This window comes from Camelina sativa, chromosome 12 (genome assembly GCF_030686135.1).
Source record: "Camelina sativa cultivar CO46 ecotype springtype chromosome 12, ASM3068613v1".
Lineage (NCBI taxonomy): Eukaryota > Viridiplantae > Streptophyta > Magnoliopsida > Brassicales > Brassicaceae > Camelina > Camelina sativa.
The window spans coordinates 5461552-5483658 of NC_141891.1; the positions used below are offsets into that span (position 1 = coordinate 5461552).

The window sequence follows — 22107 nt, forward strand, 5'->3', positions numbered from 1 at the left end:
TGCACACAAGCATTAACTATGGGGCATATAAAATAGTCAAATTCATGAAGCCATCAAAATTAAGAATCCAAAATTGAAAACAATTAGGAGTTTGGATACCGAAAAGTCTAAATATTATTAAATAAACCCTAAAAACTAGCACAATTCTCGAATATTTACAGACGGCTTTTCTATTTGGCGATTATTGTGGTGGGTTTCGCAACGGCCCCATCTCTGTCTTCATCGGTGGTGGTCCTCCACGGTAGGCTATGTTCATGTTCATCCACGGTTGGTAAAAATCTTGGATTATAGCACCCATAGCTGTTGATTTGGCATGACTTGGAATGAGAGTATATTGTGTTATCAATTGGTAATGATTGATGATTGGTTGTACTTCATTGTTGATTTGTTTGAGATTATGATGTCTCAATATTAGTTTACTCATTCCATTTTTCCTTTCTCTTAGAGTTAAACTTAGAAAGTCTCTTATATATGAATATATATATATATATATATGATGAAACTGTTGTTTTCATCATTGTTTTGTGATAGGAAAGTCCATAAATTGGAAATACTATTTATGTTTGTGAATTAATGATATCCTCTTTCCTTTTAGTTGTATTTCGGCAACATAAATGTAAAATGCAGATTCAACTAATCATTATGTATTACTTAATATGTAATTGCTCTCTCTATTGATTCTTAATTAAGGTATCTAAATTCTTCTAAATCGACCGACTTACGTACGTCCAGCGGGGTGATTTCTGCGACCTTTCACTTACGCGGTGGAGATGGTTCATTCGTCTCCATACCCTAGCCTTATTAGATCCCCGGCGCCGCTTTTCGATTGTAGATGTAATGAAATTAAGATCATAGAAGCAAAGTAGTTTATACAATATAAATAGGCCGATTTTGGCCCATTGGAGGATCCATGATAACATCATCATACGAATACGAATAGCCGAAATAGGGGGATTATGCACACAAGCATTAACTATGGGGCATCTAAAATAGTCAAATTCATAAAGCCATCAAAATTAAGAATCCAAAATTGGAAACAATTAGGAGTTTGGGTGCTGAAAAGTCTAAATATTATTAAATAAACCCTAAAAACTAGCACAAGTGTCGAACAGTTACAGACAGCTTTTCTATTTGGCGATTGTTATGGTGGGGTTTCGCAACGGCCCCATCTCCATCTTTATCGGTGGTGGTCCTCCCCAGAATCCTTCTCATCCACGGTAGGCTATGTTCATTTTCATCCACAGTTAGTAAAAATCTTGGATAATAGGAACCACAGAGCTGTTGATTTGGCATGAACTAGAATGAGAGTATATTGTGTTATCAATTGGTAATGATTGATGATTGATTTTACTTCATTTTTGATTTATTTGAGATTATGATGTCTCAATATTAATTTACTCATTCTATTTTTTCTTTCTCTTAATGTTAAATTTAAAAAGTCTCTTATATATGAATATATATATATGATGAAACTGTTGTTTTTGTCTCTGTTCTGTGATAGGAAAGTCCGTAAATTGGACATACCATTTATGTTTGTGAATTAATGATATCCTCTTTCCTTTTAGTTGTATTTCGGCTACATAAATGTAAAATGAGATTCAACTAATCATTATGTATGTATTACTTAATATGTAATTGCTCTCTATATTGATTCTTAATTAAGGTATCTAAATTCTTCTATATCGACCGACTTACCTACGTCCGGCGGGGTGATTTCTACGACCTTTCGCTTGAGCGATGGAGGTGGTTCATTCGTCGCAATTCCCTAGTCTTATTAGATCCCCGTCGCCGGTTTTCGATTGTAGATGATATAATGAAATTGAGATCATACAAGTAAAGTAGTTTATACAATATAAATGAGCTAATTTGGGCCCAATGGAGGATCCAAGATAACATCATCATACGAATATGAATAGCCAAAATAGGAGGGTTATGCACACAAACATTAACTATAGGGCATATAAAATAGTCAAATTCATAAATCCTTCAAAATTAAGAATCCAAAATTGGAAAAAATTAGGAGTTTGGGTACAAAAAAGTCTAAATATTATTAAATAAACCCTAAAAAGTAGCACAAGTGTCGAATAGTTACATATGGTTTTTCTATTTGGCGATTGTTGTGGTAGGGTTTCACAACGGCCCCATCTCCGTCTTCATCGGTGGTGGTCCTCCCCAGAATCCTTCTCATCCACGGTAGGCTATGTTCATGTTCATCCACGGTTGGTAAAAATCTTGGATTATAAGAACCACATAGCTGTTGATTTGGCATGACTTGGAATGAAAGTATATTGTGTTATCAATTGATAATGATTGATAATTGGTTGTACTTCATTGTTGATTTGTTTGAGATTATGATGTCTCAATATTAATTTACTCATTCCATTTTTCCTTTTTCTAAGAGTTAATTTTAGAAAGTCTCTTATATATGATGAAACTGTTGTTTTCGTTTTTGTTCTGTTATAGGAAAGTCCATAAATTGGACATACTATTTTTGTTTGTGAATTAATGATATCCTCTTTCCTTTTAGTTGTATTTCGGCTACATAAATGTAAAATGCAGATTCAACTAATCATTATGTATGTATTACTTAATATGTAATTGCTCTCTCAATTGATTCTTAATTAAGGTATCTAAATCTTCTATATCGACCAACTTACCTACGTCCGGCGGGGTGATTTCTGCGACCTTTTGCTTGCGCGGTGGAGGTGGTTCATTCGTTGCCATGCCCTAGCCTTATTAGATCCTGGTGCTGCTTTTCGATTGTAGATGTAATGAAATTAAGATCATAGAAGCAAAGTAGTTTATACAATATAAATATGTCGATTTTGGCCCATTGGAGGATTCATGATAACATCATCATACAAATATGAATAGCCGAAATAGGGGGGTTATGCACACAAGCATTAACTATGGGGCATATAAAATTGTCAAATTCATAAAGCCATCAAAATTAAGATTCCAAAATTGGAAACAATTAGGAGTTTGGGTGCTGAAAAGTCTAAATATTATTAAATAAATCCTAAAAACTAGCACAAGTGTCGAATAGTTACAGACGGCTTTTCTATTTAGCGATTGTTATGGTGGGGTTTCGCAACGGTCCCATCTCCGTCTTCATCGGTGGATGTCCTCCCCAGAATCCTTCTCATCCACGGTAGGCTATGTTCATTTTCATCCACAGTTAGTAAAAATCTTGGATTATAGGAACCACTGAGCTGTTGATTTGCATGACTTAGAATGAGAGTATATTGTGTTATCAATTGGTAATGATTGGTGATTGGTTGTACTTCATTTTTGATTTGTTTGAGATTATGATGTCTCAATATTAGTTTACTCATTCTATTTTTTCTTTCTCTTAATGTTAAATTTAGAAAGTCTCTTATATATGAATATATATATGATGAAACTGTTGTTTTCGTCTCTGTTCTTTGATAGGAAAGTCCGTAAATTGGACATACCATTTATGTTTGTGAATTAATGATATCCTCTTTCCTTTTAGTTGTATTTCGGCTACATAAATGTAAAATGAGATTCAACTAATCATTATGTATGTATTACTTAATATGTAATTGCTCTCTATATTGATTCTTAATTAAGGTATCTAAATTCTTCTATATCGACCGACTTACCTACGTCCGGCGGGGTGATTTCTGCGACCTTTCGCTTGAGCGATGGAGGTGGTTCATTCGTCGCACTTCTCTAGTCTTATTAGATCCCGTCGCCGGTTTTCGATTGTAGATGATATACTGAAATTGAGATCATAGAAGGAAAGTAGTTTATAGAATATAAATGAGCTGATTTGGGGCCAGAGGATCCATGATAACATCATCATACAAATATGAATAGCCGAAATAGGGGGATTATGCACACAAGCATTAACTATGGGGCATATAAAATAGTCAAATTTATAAAGCCATCAAAATTAAGAATTCAAAAATTGGAAACAATTAGGAGTTTGGGTACAAAAAATTCTAAATATTATTAAATAAACTATAAAAACTAGCACAAGTGTCGAATAGTTAGAGAAGGTATTTCTATTTGGTGATTGTTGTGGTGGGGTTTCGCAACGGTCCCATCTCCGTCTTCATCGGTGGTGGTCCTCCCCAGAATCCTTCCCATCCACAGTAGGCTATGTTCATGTTCATCCACCGTTGATAAAAATCTTGGATTATAGCAACAAAAGAACTGTTGATTTGGCATGACTTGGAATGAGAGTATATTGTGTTATCTATTGGTAATGATAGATGATTGGTTGTACTTCATTATTGATTTTTTTGAGATTATGATGTCTCAATATTAGTTTACTCATTCCATTTTTCCTTTCTTTTAATTAGAGTTAAATTCAGAAAGTCTCTTATATATGATATATATACAGTATGATGAAACTGTTGTTTTCATCTTTGTTCTGTGATAAGAAAAACCATAAATTGGACAAATCATTTATGTTTGTGAATTAATGATATCCTCTTTCCTTTTAGTTGTATTTTGGCTACATATATGTAAAATGCAGATTCAACTAATCAATATGTATGTATTACTTAATATGTAACTGCTCTCTCTATTGATTCTTAATTAAGTTATCTAAATTCTTCTATATTGACCACAAGTGAGTTAAAACTAATGTTTCTTTCTAAGCTCAGAATGTACCAGATGGTTTGAAAGCTAGAAATTGGAAGGAATGGGTGAAGCATGTCACAGATCAAGGAGGCTGTGGTAATACCTCTTTCCAATGCATGAAAAGTGAAAAATTATGAGTGGATGGTTTATATGGATGTGGGGCACTTGATAATGATGACTTCTTTTAATTTTACTTTTACAGATTCATGTTGGGCTGTTGTAACGGCTGAACTCATCAGTGCGTTGTTATTCATTAAAGGGGTAAACACGAGTTACATTGAGTACTCAGCACAAGATCTTCTTGATTTTGTTGACCCGGAGAAAGCGAAAAGATGTCGTAAGCTTGGTCATTACTGTTACACACTAAGAGCCTAGGAAAATGATTGAACTATGTTCTTAAAGGCAGAGGATAATCTGCAACATCTTAGACTACCATGTGTTCAGATCAAATTTAGTCAATAGAGCAGCTCGACAAGTCCCCAACCGGAAACTTAACTTCAAGACAAAGGTGTGTATAAATCTCTGCATCAAGCCACTCGACCTTCCCCAAAATCTCTTGATTGTTTGGTCTTTCAAGCACAATTGCCGCACACCAAATCATCTTGTCCGTATAGCCACTAGAAGAAGGAACATACTTGTCCCACAGAATCACCATCTTTCCACCATAATCCACCAATTTAACACGACTATAATCAGCAAACTTGGGTAGACCTACCAAACCCTTCAAATTTGACCAGTCACCTATCTTAGGGTCGTACCATTTGATTCCATCTTGATTAGTATAAGAATATAGAACGTTAGCTACCACGCAATGAGAAAAGTATCGCCATCCTAAAGCCAAATTAGTCATAGCACCTATGCTTTGCCATTTATCTTCTTTTGGCTTGTAAGCCACACCACCCAAACCCTTATTCCCAAACATAAACATCTCTCCGTCAATTACTCCGCTCCTGTTCATACAACTATCGCATCTCTCTACAAGAGGGCACGACACAAACTCCCAAGTTTGCTTTTTCAAATCGAAAACCTCCATCCATTTGGAGCCTGGATAAGCCCGCTCCACCAGCATGCTCCACCAGCATCCTCCATCACATCCTCCTGCTACATATATCTTTCCATCAACAAGACTGGAAACTGGATAAGCCCGCTCCACCAGCATGCTTGGAGCCTCACACCAAGTATGAGAATCTAATGCTTGGAACCTAACGATTCAAGTTTCAAACTCAAGTTCAGTTCACTTATCCTGCAACGAAAAGGCGAGAAATGATGTCATCAAACAAGCTCTGCTGCGTATTATGGAGGGGCAAGAAGAATGAAACGAATTTAAGATCACCATGTGACATGAGAATGAGATCTAGGCCAGCCACGAAGAGAAACTGTAAATTTTTATTTTTTTTGAATCTAATGTTAAATTATATTCAAAAGAAAAATAAAAAAAGTTTTTACAAAGCTTGGATATAATTTGTTTTAAAACATTTCAAAAAAAACAAAAGAGCTTTAATCTTAATTGAATCTTGCTTCAAATTTTTAACTTCACTCTTTCGGCTCATTTAAGTAGAATACATCTTCAATGTGCTGTAATGATGCCAAAGTGACCAACACAAATGACATTTCCTTTCACTATTTTTGTATGGTCTTTGTTCAAGGAAAAGTGAATTTAAGCATGTTATGTGCCAACACAATACACAATGATGAAAAGACTTGGCCGAAGCTGTATATCAGACTTTGATGATATCGCCTGAACACTTCGCTGAACAGTCTGAACTGAGTGTGTTTGCTAATACGTTCCTCACTATTGCTTTGATTAGTAAGGCACTGTCTGAAATCTTCTCCCACAGCGGCATTATCACACTGATGTTCGAATAGAGACATCTTTTGCCAGCTTGTACCGATACAGTTTCTCTAAAGATGAGTTGATCTAATGCTTGGCATAAAAGCGAAATTAATGATACATAGATTCAGTCATATAAGGCTGTAGCGGTTTAATACCAAAAAAAAAAAAAAAAAAAAAAAACAGAATAACTTGATAAGATATTGTAATCTGCAATATCTTAGACTACCATGTGTACAGATCAAATTTAGTCAATCCGGACACTTAACTTCAAGACAAAGGTGTTCCGGATGCCCATCTGTAGTTCTTCTTACCACGGCTCGGTGTTCTTCGGTCAGACCACAGTCCCTGAAATTAATGTAGAAGACTGCATTCCCGGCCTTGAGCATTTCCTTTGGCTCCATGGCTTCATGAGTTTGTACAATGACCTTTTTAATCTCCAGAGGCGTAGCAAACTTGAGCTTTGTCTGGGAGACAATTTAAGGGCATAAAATAATAAATTTTGTACACATATAACCAAAACGCAGAGGGAATGTGAAACAGCAAAAACAAAGAAAGAAAGGGCGGCTCACCAAGCCATTTTCCCACAGCGTATAAAATGCGTAGTCAGCATACATATTAAGCCAATCATATTCGCGAATGTCTGAGTCTTGAAGCTGTGAAAGAGACAATATCAAAAGATTTGAGTGAGAAAAAAAAAGCTAGAACAACAGCCTAGCTACCTAGAGAGAGTGAGAATAACAAATAATACTAAGAAACTAAATATGGTCTCACTCACCTCGTAAAACTGAGGATGTTGCTTATCACTAGATTGCACCAAAGCCAATACAGACCACATTGGTAAAAATCATGAACTGCTTCAGGATCCCAAGGACAACCCACAACCTCGGCTTCAGAACCTTTTGTAAACATGAAAGAGTAAACAATTAACAAAAATACAAAATGCAGTCAAAGAAAACCACAAACAAACAGAAAAGGTGAAAAAAGAACGAACCGTGAGTATCGGGTTTAAGCCTACAAAGTTCAGTCTCTATTTTGTAATCTTCGTTGTTGCAAGTCCAAGTTAGCTTAACACACGTTTGGAAAACAAAAGGCAAATTGCTGGATGGATCAATAACGTCAGCAGTTATAAAGTAAGTCACGAATCCGGTGAACCAAACATTATATTTCTCTAGCCGCAACAACCGAAAGTTTGAGCCCTGCACAAAATTGATCAGAGACTAACAAATATTAAATCACTGAAGAAAAAGTGAATAAACATAATAGATAAAAAAAAACGAAGTCATTCATTCATCAAAACAAGCAAAAGCTAAGGGAATGATGAGTATATAGAATAATAAACTTGAGACGCAAGAAAAGGCAGGGATTTGTTTATACCTTGTGCAAATTGAAACAATGAAGTCCGACCCTAGCACAAATGCCAATATCATCCTCAAGATCATGATGATCATGACACTTATATGGCAACAGCGAACCATTTGGTATATATACGTTAAGATCAAATCCCTGCAGCACCATTAAAGAAGGAGGAGTGTGTATGTTCGTTCACAAGGATTAAAAAAAGAAGAAAAAAAAAACGAATTAAATAAGGAAATGTTACGTTACGTACATCGGATTCGCGAATTTGGCGATTATACTCTGCTTCCAGAACCGGATCAACATCCTCGTCTGAATCTGGTGCTGGTGCTGGTGCTGGTGGTGCGACGTCGGATTCTTTTTTAACAGGAACGTACCTTCCTTCTTCCAAAACATAATAGGTCCGGCTGGTTTCGTCGACCGACTTACCTACGTCCGGCGTAGTGGTTTCAGCGATCTTGCGCTTGCGCGGTGAAGGTGGTTCATTCGTCGCCATGCCCTAGCCTTATTAGATATCTCGTAGCCGGTTTTCAATTGTAGATGATATCTTTGGTAACATGAGTCTATTGAGTTAAGACTTTATTCATAGATACCTCAATTTTTTTTTTTTTTTTTTAATTTGAAGTTGAATTACAATGTGTTATAGTTGATGTACAACTTTGAGTTATGCCCTTTGTAAAAGTGTAAATTCAACATCATGAAAAATTTCATGCATTAGAGTGTTGAGTTAGAAGTTTTTTTTTCTTTTACATTTTTAATTACTTCCGGATTTGTTTATATTTTAAAAAAAAATTGTTTTCATTTTTAAAAAAGTTATTTTGACTATTTCAAACAAAAGTGAAATATATATTTATATATATATAGAATTATAATTATATATATATATATATATATTTCTTTTTAAAGTTAAAACATATATGGATGTCTAAAACTATTACCATGTTAACTATTTTTATTTTAAAAGTAGCATTTTATTTATTAAATTTGTAAATGTCATTATTAAGAAAAAATTATTTTTGATTTAGTTTTATATTATATACTGCAATTGATACATCATAATGTTACCAGTCAGTTGTTTTTTTAAATGCTAACTCATATTTTTACAGCAAATTTACTATATCAAACTGTCATTTTTACTAGATAATTTTTACTCCATCTTACATCAAATTGTAACACTTATTGTAACTCAACTTTAATAACTCATGTTACCCAGCCATAATAAAATTGAAGTCACAGAAGAAAAATGGTTTATACAAAACTAAATGGACCGACATGGGTCCATTGGAGGATCCATGATAATATCACCATACGAATAGCCGAATAGGGGGGGAGGGGGGGGGGGGGGGGGGGGGGGTTTATTTAATATTTATGCACACAAATAAGTCAAATTTATAAAGCCCTCAAAATTAAGAATCCAAAATTGGAAACAATTAGGAGTTTGGGTACCGAAAAGTTTAAATACTATTATTTTTTTCTTTTTTAGACAAACGTCTAAATACTATTAAATAAACCCTAAAAACTAGCACAAGTGTCGAATAGTTACAAACGGCTTTTCTATTTGGCTATTGTTGTGGTGGAGTTTCGCAACGGCCTCATCTCTGTCTTCATCGGTGGTGGTTCTCCCCAGATTACTTTTCATCCACGGTAGGCTATGTTCATGTCATTTTTATTTTTGTTTATATAGTGGCACCAACGATGGCATGTGATTACATATGATATGATCAGTGTTCGAAAAAACGTTTTAAGCGTCTGCCTCTGCCCCGTCTAGGGGCTAGGCGCTATAGCACTACCTAGACGACCGCTTTGACCGCCTAAAATTGTAATATTATCATTTTAGTGTATTTTTCAAATTTTACAAATTTTAAATTTATAAGGTTTATTTCCATAAACATAATTATAAATGTTTAATATGTTATTTAAAATGAATTGAAATAATACTGTATCTATTTATTATTATTTTTTTGATAGAATATTTGCATAAATTTTAAATTATACATATTTTGTAAACATCTAAACTGCCTTAAACCACTTAAATATCGATTAGGCGTTCTAGGCGCTAAGCATTGTAACGCCTAGCGCTTTCTTGAATATGATATCTCTAGTTATCTATTTCACCGGTGATTTCCGTACAACCTGAGTGTATATTGGATATATATCTCTGCCTCTAGCTATATTCCTTGGTTATACTAGGCATTTGAGCTTTTCAGGAATTTTTGTTTATGTACTCTTCTGTTGCCTCAGGCTTTCATGTGAGTCACTACTAGAATCATCCAAAAAAAAAAAATAGTACCTTCAGTACTGTATTAAAACGACGTAGGTTGGTAAAATCTTGGATTATTTGAACCACAAACTGTTGATTTGGCATTACTTGGAATGAGAGTATCGTGTGTTATCAATTGGTAATGATTGATGATTGGCTGTACTTCATTGTTGATTTGTTTGAGATATGATATACTGTATGTCCCAATATTAGTTTACTCATTCCATTTTTTCCTTTCTCTTAAAATTAAATTTAGAAAGTCTCTTATATATATATGATGAAAATGTTGTTTTCATCTTTGTTCTGTGATAGGAAATTCCATAAATTGGACATACCATTTATGTTTGTGAATTAATGATATCCTCTATCATTTTAGTTGTATTTCGGCTACATAAATGTAAAATGCAGATTCAACTAATCATTATGTATGTATACTTAATATGAATCGCTCTCTCTATTGATTCTTAATTAAGGTATCTAAATTCTTTTATATTGACGACAGGTGAGTTAAAAAAAATAAAAAATGGAAACTTTCGTTCCCGCTAAGGTAAATATGTGATATATAGATAGATGCTCAATTAGTTCAGTCAACGTGCAATCTAACCTCACATTTCGGACTTCCCCTAATATAGGAACTGTTAGACTTATCGGTTGAAATCTTGTCACAAATCATGGCAACAAATCCCATTTCTTCGATCAAATTCAGCAAAGATATTAAATTCAATTTATGCAGTCTAGCTTATATCCTACTATATTAATTAGGAAGTATAAATATAAAACTAACTTTAAAATATGTAAAAATTACATTCAATTGCTATTAAAAAACATAATTAAAATTAAATAATTAATTAAATAAATATTTCTAATTGAAAAACGTAAATAAGGGAACATCAAATAAAATAAATTGCAAAATTGTGATTCTAGATATTGATCTTAGTGAAAACTACAACCACCGCTTTTGATAATCATCATCTCTATGTTCAGGCAAACGATATAAAAAGTACTTTACAGTTTGCAAACACTTGTTAATAAGAATTTTGCTTCCACGTCTAATGTCATTTCCGATTAATCTCTCAACATATATCCGAGATGAGACAGAGACAAATGGAACGTTCGTTAGGGGAACTACACTAGTCGTGGACCGTGGTAATTAAACTTACGAATTAAGATAATACAAGAATATAGTCATAATTAGATGGAAACATAATAATTATTTTTAACAGAAAATAGCATTTACCTTTTGGTGCTTTATCTACACATAAACCCCCATAGAAGGGGCAAAAAGAAAAAAACATCATCGCAAAAGGCAAAGCCCATTTGGTACTATTACTTAGTATTCTCACAAAACTTGATCTGGATCTTGCAACTGGACGGTTTAGGAACCATAAGCAGATCTTTGGTGATTCGGGACTTTTCCTCGTCGTTTATAGCATAAACAAGAACTTTTACAAGCTCAAGACATGATAGTTTCTTTAGCAAATGTTTCATAAGCTCTAGCTCTCCACTCTTTCCTCCATACTCAGTTATCTTCAATACTTTCACAGGACATGAATGTCCAAATTCTTGTTCATATTGACGGTCGTAATTTGGACCCTGAAACAAGAAAGAGGGGAATATTAGCGACCTGAGTTTGTCCAATAAGCTTTCAGGCCGGCTTTGGTTATACCTTCAGGACGAGGGTCTGTAGATGCGGAGATTTTTCTAGAAGTATTGGCAGATATTCCCAACGGTAGTAGAATGAATCAACTGTAATAGATAAACGAGACAGCTTGCTCAACACTGGGATTGCTTCACGGAAATAATGGAATACCTGAAACACAAAATAAAATATTAACAAGATTTTGGCTCCTAAACTTTTGGCTTCCATGCAAATAATATGAAAGGAAAAAGAAATCATTCTTTTACCAGACAAGTACTAGCACCAGATAACTCCAAGGTCTCAACGTTTCGTAACCCCTTAATCAGATTTGTTGGGTTGCTATTAGCACTATGGAAATTATCACGAAGTTCGAGTTCGATAAGGGAAGGAAGATGCACATAAGGATAAGGACAGTCTTTTGGAAATTTATCAGAGTATTCTACGTAGGCAAGATTCGGTGTATCTAAACCTAGGTCTAAATATTCCAAAAGCCGATTACAGAGAATAATAGTAAGTTTCTTAAGGGTCAAGGAAGACAAGGTGCTGCAGCATTTTCGACTTTGCCAGCTCCTGCCAGAAATGAATAATTCCTCAAGCACACGGCAAGCAGAAATAAGCTTTTCAAAAGCATAGACCTCAGTAAGACACAGAGTCTTGAGTGATGGAAGAGAAACATCATCAGGAATCAGAGCATCAAATCCTTCGGAGAGTTTAAGCTCAACCAATGTCTTGCAAGTGAACATCTCCAGAGGCACTAAGATGCGCTTATTGGGGCTTACGTCTATATCAAGATGTAAGACACCATGTTTCAGCACGTCAGTCATCCAGCGGGTGACATGACCCGCGTCGATACTCTTAAGGCATTTTATTGAGATTTTCCTCATGTGGAAATTGCCAGACGCGGACAATACTCTATCCACAAAATCGATGAAACTTTGTCCTCCACCCACTTCTTGATCATCTAAATGAAGATTGGTTCTGTAGGCAAACAGATAACGCCATCGCTTTGAGAGGACAGATGTTGAAGTAGCCTCACTTAACGGAAGGAAAGATAGAATGTGGCAAATAATATCATCTGATAGAACGTTGATCATATCCATCGTTCCCAAAAACAAAATTTTAGATAAACCTTTCAGGCGTGATCAATCTGAATAAGAGATCTCAAGCATCAACCACCAAAGTAGATAATCAATCACCCACTAACTTGAATCAAACTGAAAAGATTAAAACTTTCATCAGTAAAAACAATGAAACTTGGACAAACCCACCAGCAGCTAAAAGCAAATATAAACACCATTAGATATTCACCATTATATAACAAATAAATTGTTGTCAATTTTAAAGATTAGAGATTTTGCCATGTGTTATACTAAAACTTTGTTTCAACAAATTTTAAAATTGATAAGATAACTATAAGAAATAAAACATTTAAGCAAATTTAATAAATATAAAAGATAATTCTTATATGTATATAAAAAGATAATACTAATCCTAATTTTAAATTACTAATTCTATAAGAAAATAGTTAATGAAACTATAAAATTAATTTATATAATACCATAATAATAAAATTATACTATCAATAATTAATCATAAAAGAAAAAGGATTTTAGATATTCATCATTATATAAACAAATAAATTGTTGTCAATTTTAAATATTAAAGATTTTGCCATGTGTTATACTAAAACTTTGTTTCGACAAATTTTAAAATTAATAAGATAACTATAAGAAATAAAACATTTAAGCAAATTTAATAAATATAAAAGATAATTCTTATATGTATATAAAAAGATAATACTAATCCTAATTTTAAATTACTAATTCTATAAAAAAATAATTAATGAAACTATACAATTAATTTATATAATACCATAATTAATAAAATTATACTATCAATAATTAATCATAAAAGAAAAATGATTTTTGATATTCATCATTATATAAACAAATAAATTGTTGTCAATTTTAAAGATTAAAGATTTTGCCATGTGTTATACTAAAACTTTGTTTCAACAAATTTTAAAGTTAATAAGATAACTATAAGAAATAAAACATTTAAGCAATTTTAATAAATATAAAAGATAATTCTTATATGTATATAAAAAGATAATACTAATCATAATTTTAAATTACTAATTCTATAAGAAAATAATTAATGAAACTATACAATTAATTTATATAATACCATAATTAATAAAATTATACTATCAATAATTAATCATAAAAGAAAAAGGATTTTAGATATTCATCATTATATAAACAAATAAATTGTTGTCAATTATAAAGATTAAATATTTTGCCATGTGTTATACTAAAACTTTGTTTCAACAAATTTTAAAGTTAAGAAGATAACTATAAGAAATAAAAAATTTAAGCAATTTTAATAAATATAAAAGATAATTCTTATATGTATATAAAAAGATAATACTAATCATAATTTTAAATTACTAAGTGGGGGTTATTGGTTTAAGGAGGGGGTATTGCTTTAGGATTTAGAAAGAATCTTAATGACTTTAAAAGTTATGTAAAATATGTTGTTATTCAATCAAGATTTTTTAAAACTCTTTGAAAATTTGGTGTTATTGATTGTGGATTTGTAAAAAGTTATCTAAAATCTTGATAAATCTAGTGTTATTGGATTAAGAGTTTTATAAAGTCAATAAAAGTTTTATATTATTCAAGTAAAACAAAAGAATCTTGGATTGTTAATGAATTCAAATTTTGTGTTATTGGTTTAGGATTTTATATAATTTCCTTCATAACAAAAGTCATGAAAACTCTTTCATCAAATAGAAAGATTTTGAAAGATTTTATGAAAGATTTTACAAGATTAGGAAAAACAAATCAGCAAGATTTAAAATAACTTACTAAACAATCTCTTATAGAATCTTTCTATGATTTTCTATGATTTTAAAAATCAGCAAGATTTTTAAAAACATAAAGTCATTAAAATTCTTTCTAAATCCTAAACCAATACTTCCCCCTAAGATTTGAATAGAGTTTTAAAGATTTTAAATGTATGTAGAATCTGTTGTTATTAGATCAAGATTTTGTTAAATTCTGTTAAAGTTTAGTGTTATTAGTTTGTGATTTGTAAAAAGTCATTTAAAATCTTAAAAAATCTGGGTTATTGGATTCAGACTTTTATAAAATCATTAAAAATTTTGTGTTATTCAATTAAAACAAAAGAATCTAGAATTGTTAATGAGTTCAATTATTATGTTATTGGATCATGATTTTAGACACTTTCTTTAACAACAGACTCTTTTTTTTAATAATAATAAATAATAAATATATAATATAATATAATAATAAACTACAACTAGTGGTCCCATACCCACTAGCCACCTAACCACAATCAACAGCGGAAATAACCAATATCAAACAATATCCAATAAATAATCCAATGAAATATAAATAACCAATATTCAACATAATCAATAACCCAACAACAGAAATCATAGAACCCCCAACCTAGCAACGTTCTAATGACCCAACTCTAGCAACCTAACAAGTCAGACAACATAGAACCGAGTCCCTAGAACATCCTCCTCTTCATCCCCTGGATTCCACGATTACACTTTGCCTTTACCTGCACAACAATCACATATTGCAATCCTCCCATCTACTGGGCTATACACACAAGCAATAGAGTATCAATAATCATCACACAACAATCAACAAACGACAATAACAAACCAGGACTTAGCATCGACCGACGCTACACATTCATCGACCGATGCCAACTGGGGAAGCATCGACCGATACAGAAGCTGCATCAACCGATGCAAGTGTAACTTGCATCGACCGATACCCAGTCTGCATCGACCGACGCATGCTCGACGCACACGAAAACCCTAGAGTTTTACGCGCCGTCCTCGCACTTGCATCGACCGATGCAAGATATGCATTGATCGACGCAACGTCGAGCACCGTGATTTCCCCGAAGCTTCTCGCCAGATCTTCGTTCCTGAAACCACAAAACTCAATCCCAAGCCACAAGAAAGCTTCCTATTGTCCATAGCAACCATCTAATACGTCTAACAACACAAAACAGGCAAATTACTGAATCCTCTAGCTTAGATAAGCCACGGTCCTGCACTTACCTTTGCCAAGACGAATCTGAACCACAAACAAGCAAGAAAACGCTTCTAGGAAGCTCCTACAACGATCCCAGCTACAGATCTCTACAAGAACGCCCCAACTCTCCAAGAAATCACCAAGAACTCTCAAGAACTTTTCTCTCTTTTCTTTTCTCTCCCAGAAACGGCCAAACACGAATGAGACCAAAAGAAAACGAGTTAAGGGTTTTCCCTTTCTCTTTTCCCCAAAACGCAGCGTTTGACTTAAGTCAAAACGCAGAGAATTGAACATGCATCGACCGATGCACCCTATGCATCGACCGATGCAACTCCCAAACCGGGATTCCGGTTCACGGATGTTACAATTCTCCCCCACCAATCTAGATTCGTCCTCGAATCTCGAACAATCATCAGTCAAGGACTCCCGTGCAACCGTCTCCACGGCCCGCACTCCTCCGACCGATCTACAGAAGGTCACCTCTAGGCGATAGACTCACGCTCCAGGCGTCATTTGCTTTTGAGTTTTTGGACTTCCCTTTACTCATAGGCCTAAACCTTGAGTTTTATTGGCTCCTCATCAGACCTCAGTCTGCATGCCAAAAGTTGGCTCCTCATCGGGCCTAAGCCCGCATGCCATAATATATAAGGAAAAGTCCAAACTCGTCTCTCGGGTTGCCACCCTACAGCGCGCCCCCAGATCGTCATCCGAAGTCGATATACCAACCATACCCCCGAGCCACAAAGTCTCTGAATATGGTAGTACTAGGAGAACCTAAGTCCCCCAAGAGTCGCGAGCAAACGATTCTGAACACGTCTGAGTCCTATCCCTATCCAGGTTTCCTTCCCGTGGCTCGGGTAAAAACATCTCTATGTCTTACCAACCACATATCCCCTCACCGGGATACCTCATGACCACACAAGGATCATATACAGGCCACAAGGGCCGCCACAAAGGCCAACAAAATGTCCTAACGAGGACCGCCACCAAGGCCAAAACAAATGTCCTAAAGAGGACCGCCACCAAGGCCACTCGTCCCGAAGGACCGTCACAAAGACCATCTGTCCCGAAGGACCGTCACAAAGACCATCTGTCCCGAAGGACCGTCACAACGACCATCTGTCCCGAAGGACCGTCACAAAGACCATCTGTCCCGAAGGACCGTCACAAAAACCATCTGTTCCAAAGGACCGTCACAAAGACACTCTGCCTAAACAGCCCGCCACAAAGGCCAACAATTGGCTAAAAGCCCGCCACAAAGGCCACACAATTGGCTAAAAGCCCGCCACAAAGGCCACACAATGTCCGTAAAGACCGCCACACACAGGCACACTGACTCGAAAGTCCGCCACAAAGGCCACAAAAGCCCCTCCAAGGCTTCCCACCGCTAAAATGGACAAATTCTAACTCCCGTAAAACTTTCCATATTTAGCACTTTCCATTTTTGGAAACTTTCCACTTTAAGAAACTTCCATTTCAGGAAACTTTTTTCCAAAAAATCCCGCCTCACGGAAACTTTGTACCCCGAGCACCACCTCATCTTGTTACTGAGTCGCACAACCAACCACCCCAAGCGACCGAGTAACAAGAGAGATGGGTTGGAATACTCCATTCCCGCTCCAGCCACGGATTACAGATGGGACCAGGCTAAACAAGCTCAAGTCGCGGCTTGCTTCTCATACCACTTCTTGAACCTTGCCTTCATCTTTGCCTCAGGCTCCCAAGTCTGCTCCTCAACACCATCACAGTCCCACAGGACTCTCATCAAAGGAATCTTCTTCTTCCGAAGTTCCTTGATCCTCCTCTCGAGAACCCTCACTGGTCTCGCCTCCGAGGTCATGTTAGGCTGAAGATCCTCAGGAATCTTAGCCAACACCTACTCACTCTCACGGAGACACTTCCGCAACATAGACACATGGAAAACCTTATGGAATGCACGCATAACCTCAGGTAACTCCAATCTATATGCCACTAGTCCAACCCGCTCAATCACTCTGAATGGACCCATGTACCTTGGACTCAACTTAGTCTCTGACAATGACCTGTTCGGACCCCGCAACATGGCCATCTTAAGGTATACTCTGTCTCCTACCTGAAACTCAAGATCTCTCCTCCTCTTATCAGCATAACTCCTCTACCTATCCTGAGCCTCCTTCATGTTCAGCTTGAGAACCCGAATCTTCTCTGAGGTCTCCTGAACAAAACTAGCACCAAACATGCTCCTCTCCCCCACCTGAGTCCAGCATAATGGTGTACGACATGGTCTCCCATACAATGCCTCATAAGGAGCCATCTTAATACTCGCCTGATAGCTGTTGTTGTAAGCAAACTCTACCAAGTTCAGGTGATCTGCCCAATGGCCACCCCAATCCAACACAAACATCCTCATCAAATCCTCCATCGTCTGGATTGTCCTCTCTGACTGTCCATCAGTCTAGGGATGATAAGCTGTACTCATATGCACCTTAGTGCCCATCTCTGCCTGAAATGCCTTCCAGAACACCGAAGTGAACTTAGAATCCCTATCAGACACAATGCTCGCTGGCACCCCATGCAATCTGACTATCTCCCTCACATACTTCTTAGCCAAGACCGCTACTCCATCAGTCTTCTTAATGGCCAGAAAATGCGCAGACTTAGTCAACCGGTCCACTATGACCCAAATAGCATCAAATGTCCGTGACACTGGCAATCCTACCACAAAATCCATGGTGATCATATCCCACTTCCACTCAGGAATGGGTAAACTCTTCAGTAACCCGCCAGGAACCTGATGCTCAGCCTTCACTAGCTGACACACATCACACCTCGAAACCCAACCAGCCACATCTTTCTTCATCCCGACCCAATGATAGTACCTCTTGAGATCACGGTACATCTTAGTCGCTCCTGGATGAATAGATAACTTGCTCGAATGAGCTTCTCTCAGAATTTCCTGTCTCAACTCCTCATCCTTGGGCACACAAACCCGACCGTGCACCAATATAGTACCATTATCTGAGACCTGATACTCTGAACTCACATCCTTAGAGGCATTCACCAGCCCCAAATCCTTCTCCTGAGCCAACTGCACTCTACTCAGAAGATCTGCTCTATCTACTGCTTCCAAACCCAACGGTTCCTGTGAAACAGCACACAAGCTCAAAGCACTGATCTCCCCTACCAGAGACTCCATCTCCTGCTCCTGAGCTGAAGCTACCCTCTTCCGACTCAGAGCATCAGCAACCGTGTTAGCCTTACCAGGATGATAGGCTATCTCCAAATCATAATCTGCCACAAGCTCCATCCACCGCCTCTGTCTCAAATTCAACTCAGGCTGAGTGAATATATACTTCAGGCTCTTATGATCTGTAAACACCTGTACCTTTGCACCAAAAAGATAAGATCTCCAAATCTTTAGGGCAAAAACTACAGCACCCATCTCCAAATCATGAGTAGGATAGTTGCCCTCATGTACCCGCAACTGCCGCGATGCATAGGCAATCACCTTCCCATGCTGCATCCAAACACACCCCAAACCAACTCTAGATGCATCCGTATAAACCACATAGGGTTCTCCCTGCTCAGGCAAAGCCAACACTGGCGCAGTAGTCAACATCTCCTTCAGGCTTGCAAAGCCTTCCTCACACTCTTCTGACCAAATGAAAGGAACATCCTTCCCTATCAACTTAGTCATAGGACGTGCTCTGCTTGCAAACCCCTGCACAAACCTCCTGTTGTAACCTGCCAATCCAAGAAAACTCCTGATCTCTGTGGTATTTTGCGGTCTAGGCCAATCTCTGATAGCCTGAATCTTCTCCGGATCTACAGAAACCCCCTCTGCAGAAACAATATGACCCAGAAAGCCCATCTCACGCTGCCAAAAGCTACGCTTGCTCAACTTGGCAAACAACTTCTGCTCCTGCAGCTTTTCCATAACTGCCCTCCAATGCACTGCATGCTCTTCAGGACTCTTAGAGTAAACCAGAATGTCGTCAATGAAAATGATGACAGATACATCCAGAAACTCCTGAAACACACTGTTCATCAATCTCATAAACGCTGCTGGTGCGTTAGTCAACCCGAAAGGCATTACCACAAACTCATAGTGCCCATACCTCGTCCTGAAAGCAGTCTTCCTCACATCTGCCTCATCTATCGGTATCTGATGATAACCCGACGCTAGATCTACCTTAGAGAACCAAGTAGCACCCCTCAACTGATCCAACAACTCATCAATCCTCGGGAGAGGGTACTTGTTCTTCACAGTAACTCGGTTCAAACCTCGGTAATCTATACACAACCGGAAACTCCCATCCTTTTTCTTAATAAACAACACCGGCGCTCCCCACAGTGACACACTAGGACGGATGAATCCCTTACTCAACAAATCCTCTAGCTGCTTCTTCAGCTCTGCCATCTCTGCTGGAACCATTCTGTAAGGACCGAGATGGTGGTAATCCCTGCAAAGATTGAAACACATCCTCAAACTCCTCCACTACCGGAATACCGCTAACCGTAGACTTCCCCACTGACTCTGGCATAGATATAGTAACCAAATAAGCCTCACGGCCCTTCTCGATCATCTTCCCAGCCTGAATGGCCGAGATCACGAGAGTCCCCGAAGTCGGTCTAATACCCTGAAAAACCAACTTCCCTTCTGGACGCTCAAACTCCACTCTACCCCGATAGCAATCCAAATGCACCATATGCCGATGCATCCAATCCATCCCAAGAATAACATCATACAGCTCCACTGGACTGATAAGCAAATCCGCTGGCCATGACTCTCCTGCGATCTGAATATCAATTCCTCTAACCCGTCCAATAACTCTCAGGAACTTGCCTCCCGCAACTCTAACAACTCCTGTACGCTCTCCAGGATCCCCACTGATCCCCGCACTCTTCGCACACTCCGCAGTAATGAAGCTGTGAGAAGCTCCAGAATCAAACATAACATGGGACTTAAACCCGCCCATCAACAAGGTCCCTACACAAACCTCATGTGTTGAGAACCTAATACTTTGTCACAGAAAATATAAAATCTGAACCTACTAATAATCACAAAGTTTAAGTACCAGAAATTATACCTGTGATCGCTCCGGCACTAGTTCCACCAGTCTCTGTTATCGTGTAAACCCGTGGCGCCTGCTCAACCCGTGCCACCTGCTGACCTCCAGGCTGCACCTGCTGCAACGCTACCACTGCTACCGGCTGCAACTTGGGACACATGGGCCTGAAATGCCCTGGCTCCCTGCAATGATAGCATACACGAGCTGCTACCGTCGGAGCACTCCTCTTGGGACAACTAGCAACCTTGTGATCCTTGCTCCCGCAACCGAAGCAACTCGCACCACTCGGCCTCTGCGTAGCCTCCCACTTCCTCTTGGTTCCCTGTGCAGGCCTACCGCCCCTGCTCGAACCACCCTGCTGCTGAGCCCTACCAGGCTGAACTGCTGGAGTAACCGACACTGACTGTGCCCGGATATCCTCCTCAATCTCAGATGCTGTCTCAACCAGCTCTGCACGCGTAGCATAATACCTCCCTCTACAGTGAACTCTCAAATCATCACGTAGAGCCCTCATAAACCTCCTTACCTGAGCCTCCTCAGGCTCCATAGCCCGACCCCCATAACACAGAAGTCGACTAAACTCCAAGTCCAGCTCCCGCACTGACCGTGTCCCCTGGGACAACTGAAGGAACTGCACCTCCAAACGATCCAATGCCTCTCTAGGAAAATACTTGCGGTTGAACTCCAAAACAAAGTCAGCCGAAGTCATCTCCCGCTGCACCCTCCTAGCAGCCACAGATCTCCACCACAACTCAGCATCACCACTCAAAAAGTAGATCCCTATGTCCACCCAGAACTCCTCAGGACATCTGAGAGTATAGAAGTTACGTTCCACTCTCGTCCTCCACGCATCCGCAGCAGTAGGATCTACACCTCCCGGAAACTGCTCGGTACGCAACCGACCCATCTCTGTCAACATGCTGAGATAACAAGCATGGACTCCCACATCCGCAGCCACTGGCTGCCGCTCCTCCGCCACCACTGGTGGCACTACCTGAGCCCGAGCCGGTACCAAAGGTGGTAACCGCTCTAACACCTGTGCTAGCATAGCCGCAACATCAATACCAGGGACTCCACCCGCTGGGGCTCCCACACCGGGACCCTAGCATCTCCGGCTGATATATCATGGTTTTTACGGTTTTTAACCATGATATAAGTGTGCTTTTTGAGTCTTTTGGTTTGTTTCTAGTTTGTTTTGAGTCTTTACAGGTTATCTAGGATTTTGGCACGGATGGAGCAATATGGAACAATTTGGATCATTTTGGAGCATTTAC

At 37.8% G+C, this 22107-nt stretch overlaps 2 protein-coding genes and 1 pseudogene across 3 annotated transcripts; all 3 read right to left on the bottom strand.

The window, feature by feature from the left end:
- Positions 1-5065: 5065 nt before the first annotated feature.
- Positions 5066-6486, bottom strand: LOC147930195 (F-box/kelch-repeat protein At4g39550-like). Its single transcript, XM_087478849.1, has 2 exons — positions 6353-6486; positions 5066-5816 (listed from the first exon to the last, which is right to left on the bottom strand). The coding sequence occupies exons 1-2, from the start codon at positions 6484-6486 to the stop codon at positions 5066-5068; spliced, it is 885 nt and encodes a 294-aa protein (XP_087334975.1).
- Positions 6487-6642: 156 nt separating this feature from the next.
- Positions 6643-8434, bottom strand: LOC147930196 (UPF0725 protein At4g29550-like; annotated as a pseudogene). Its single transcript, XR_015575179.1, has 6 exons — positions 8055-8434; positions 7823-7951; positions 7440-7644; positions 7224-7344; positions 7018-7101; positions 6643-6912 (listed from the first exon to the last, which is right to left on the bottom strand). The product of XR_015575179.1 is annotated as a UPF0725 protein At4g29550-like (transcript).
- Positions 8435-11230: 2796 nt separating this feature from the next.
- Positions 11231-13215, bottom strand: LOC104733227 (F-box protein At4g22280-like). Its single transcript, XM_010452823.3, has 3 exons — positions 11967-13215; positions 11728-11871; positions 11231-11654 (listed from the first exon to the last, which is right to left on the bottom strand). The coding sequence occupies exons 1-3, from the start codon at positions 12798-12800 to the stop codon at positions 11388-11390; spliced, it is 1245 nt and encodes a 414-aa protein (XP_010451125.1). The 5' UTR covers positions 12801-13215; the 3' UTR covers positions 11231-11387.
- Between the last annotated feature and the right edge of the window lie 8892 nt (positions 13216-22107).

What these genes read in the sequence shown, in the direction of transcription:
- LOC104733227 (XM_010452823.3), bottom strand. Translation starts at nt 12,800, where the DNA reads ATGGATATGATCAACGTTCTATCAGATGATATTATTTGCCACATTCTA. An exon ending in CTGGTGCTAGTACTTGTCTG is followed by an intron (nt 11,872 to 11,966) that starts GTAAAAGAATGA and finishes TTTGTGTTTCAG; the next exon opens with GTATTCCATTATTTCCGTGA. An exon ending in TACAGACCCTCGTCCTGAAG is followed by an intron (nt 11,655 to 11,727) that starts GTATAACCAAAG and finishes TTCTTGTTTCAG; the next exon opens with GGTCCAAATTACGACCGTCA.
- LOC147930195 (XM_087478849.1), bottom strand. Translation starts at nt 6,486, where the DNA reads ATGTCTCTATTCGAACATCAGTGTGATAATGCCGCTGTGGGAGAAGAT. An exon ending in CTGTTCAGCGAAGTGTTCAG is followed by an intron (nt 5,817 to 6,352) that starts GCGATATCATCA and finishes TTGAATCGTTAG; the next exon opens with GTTCCAAGCATTAGATTCTC.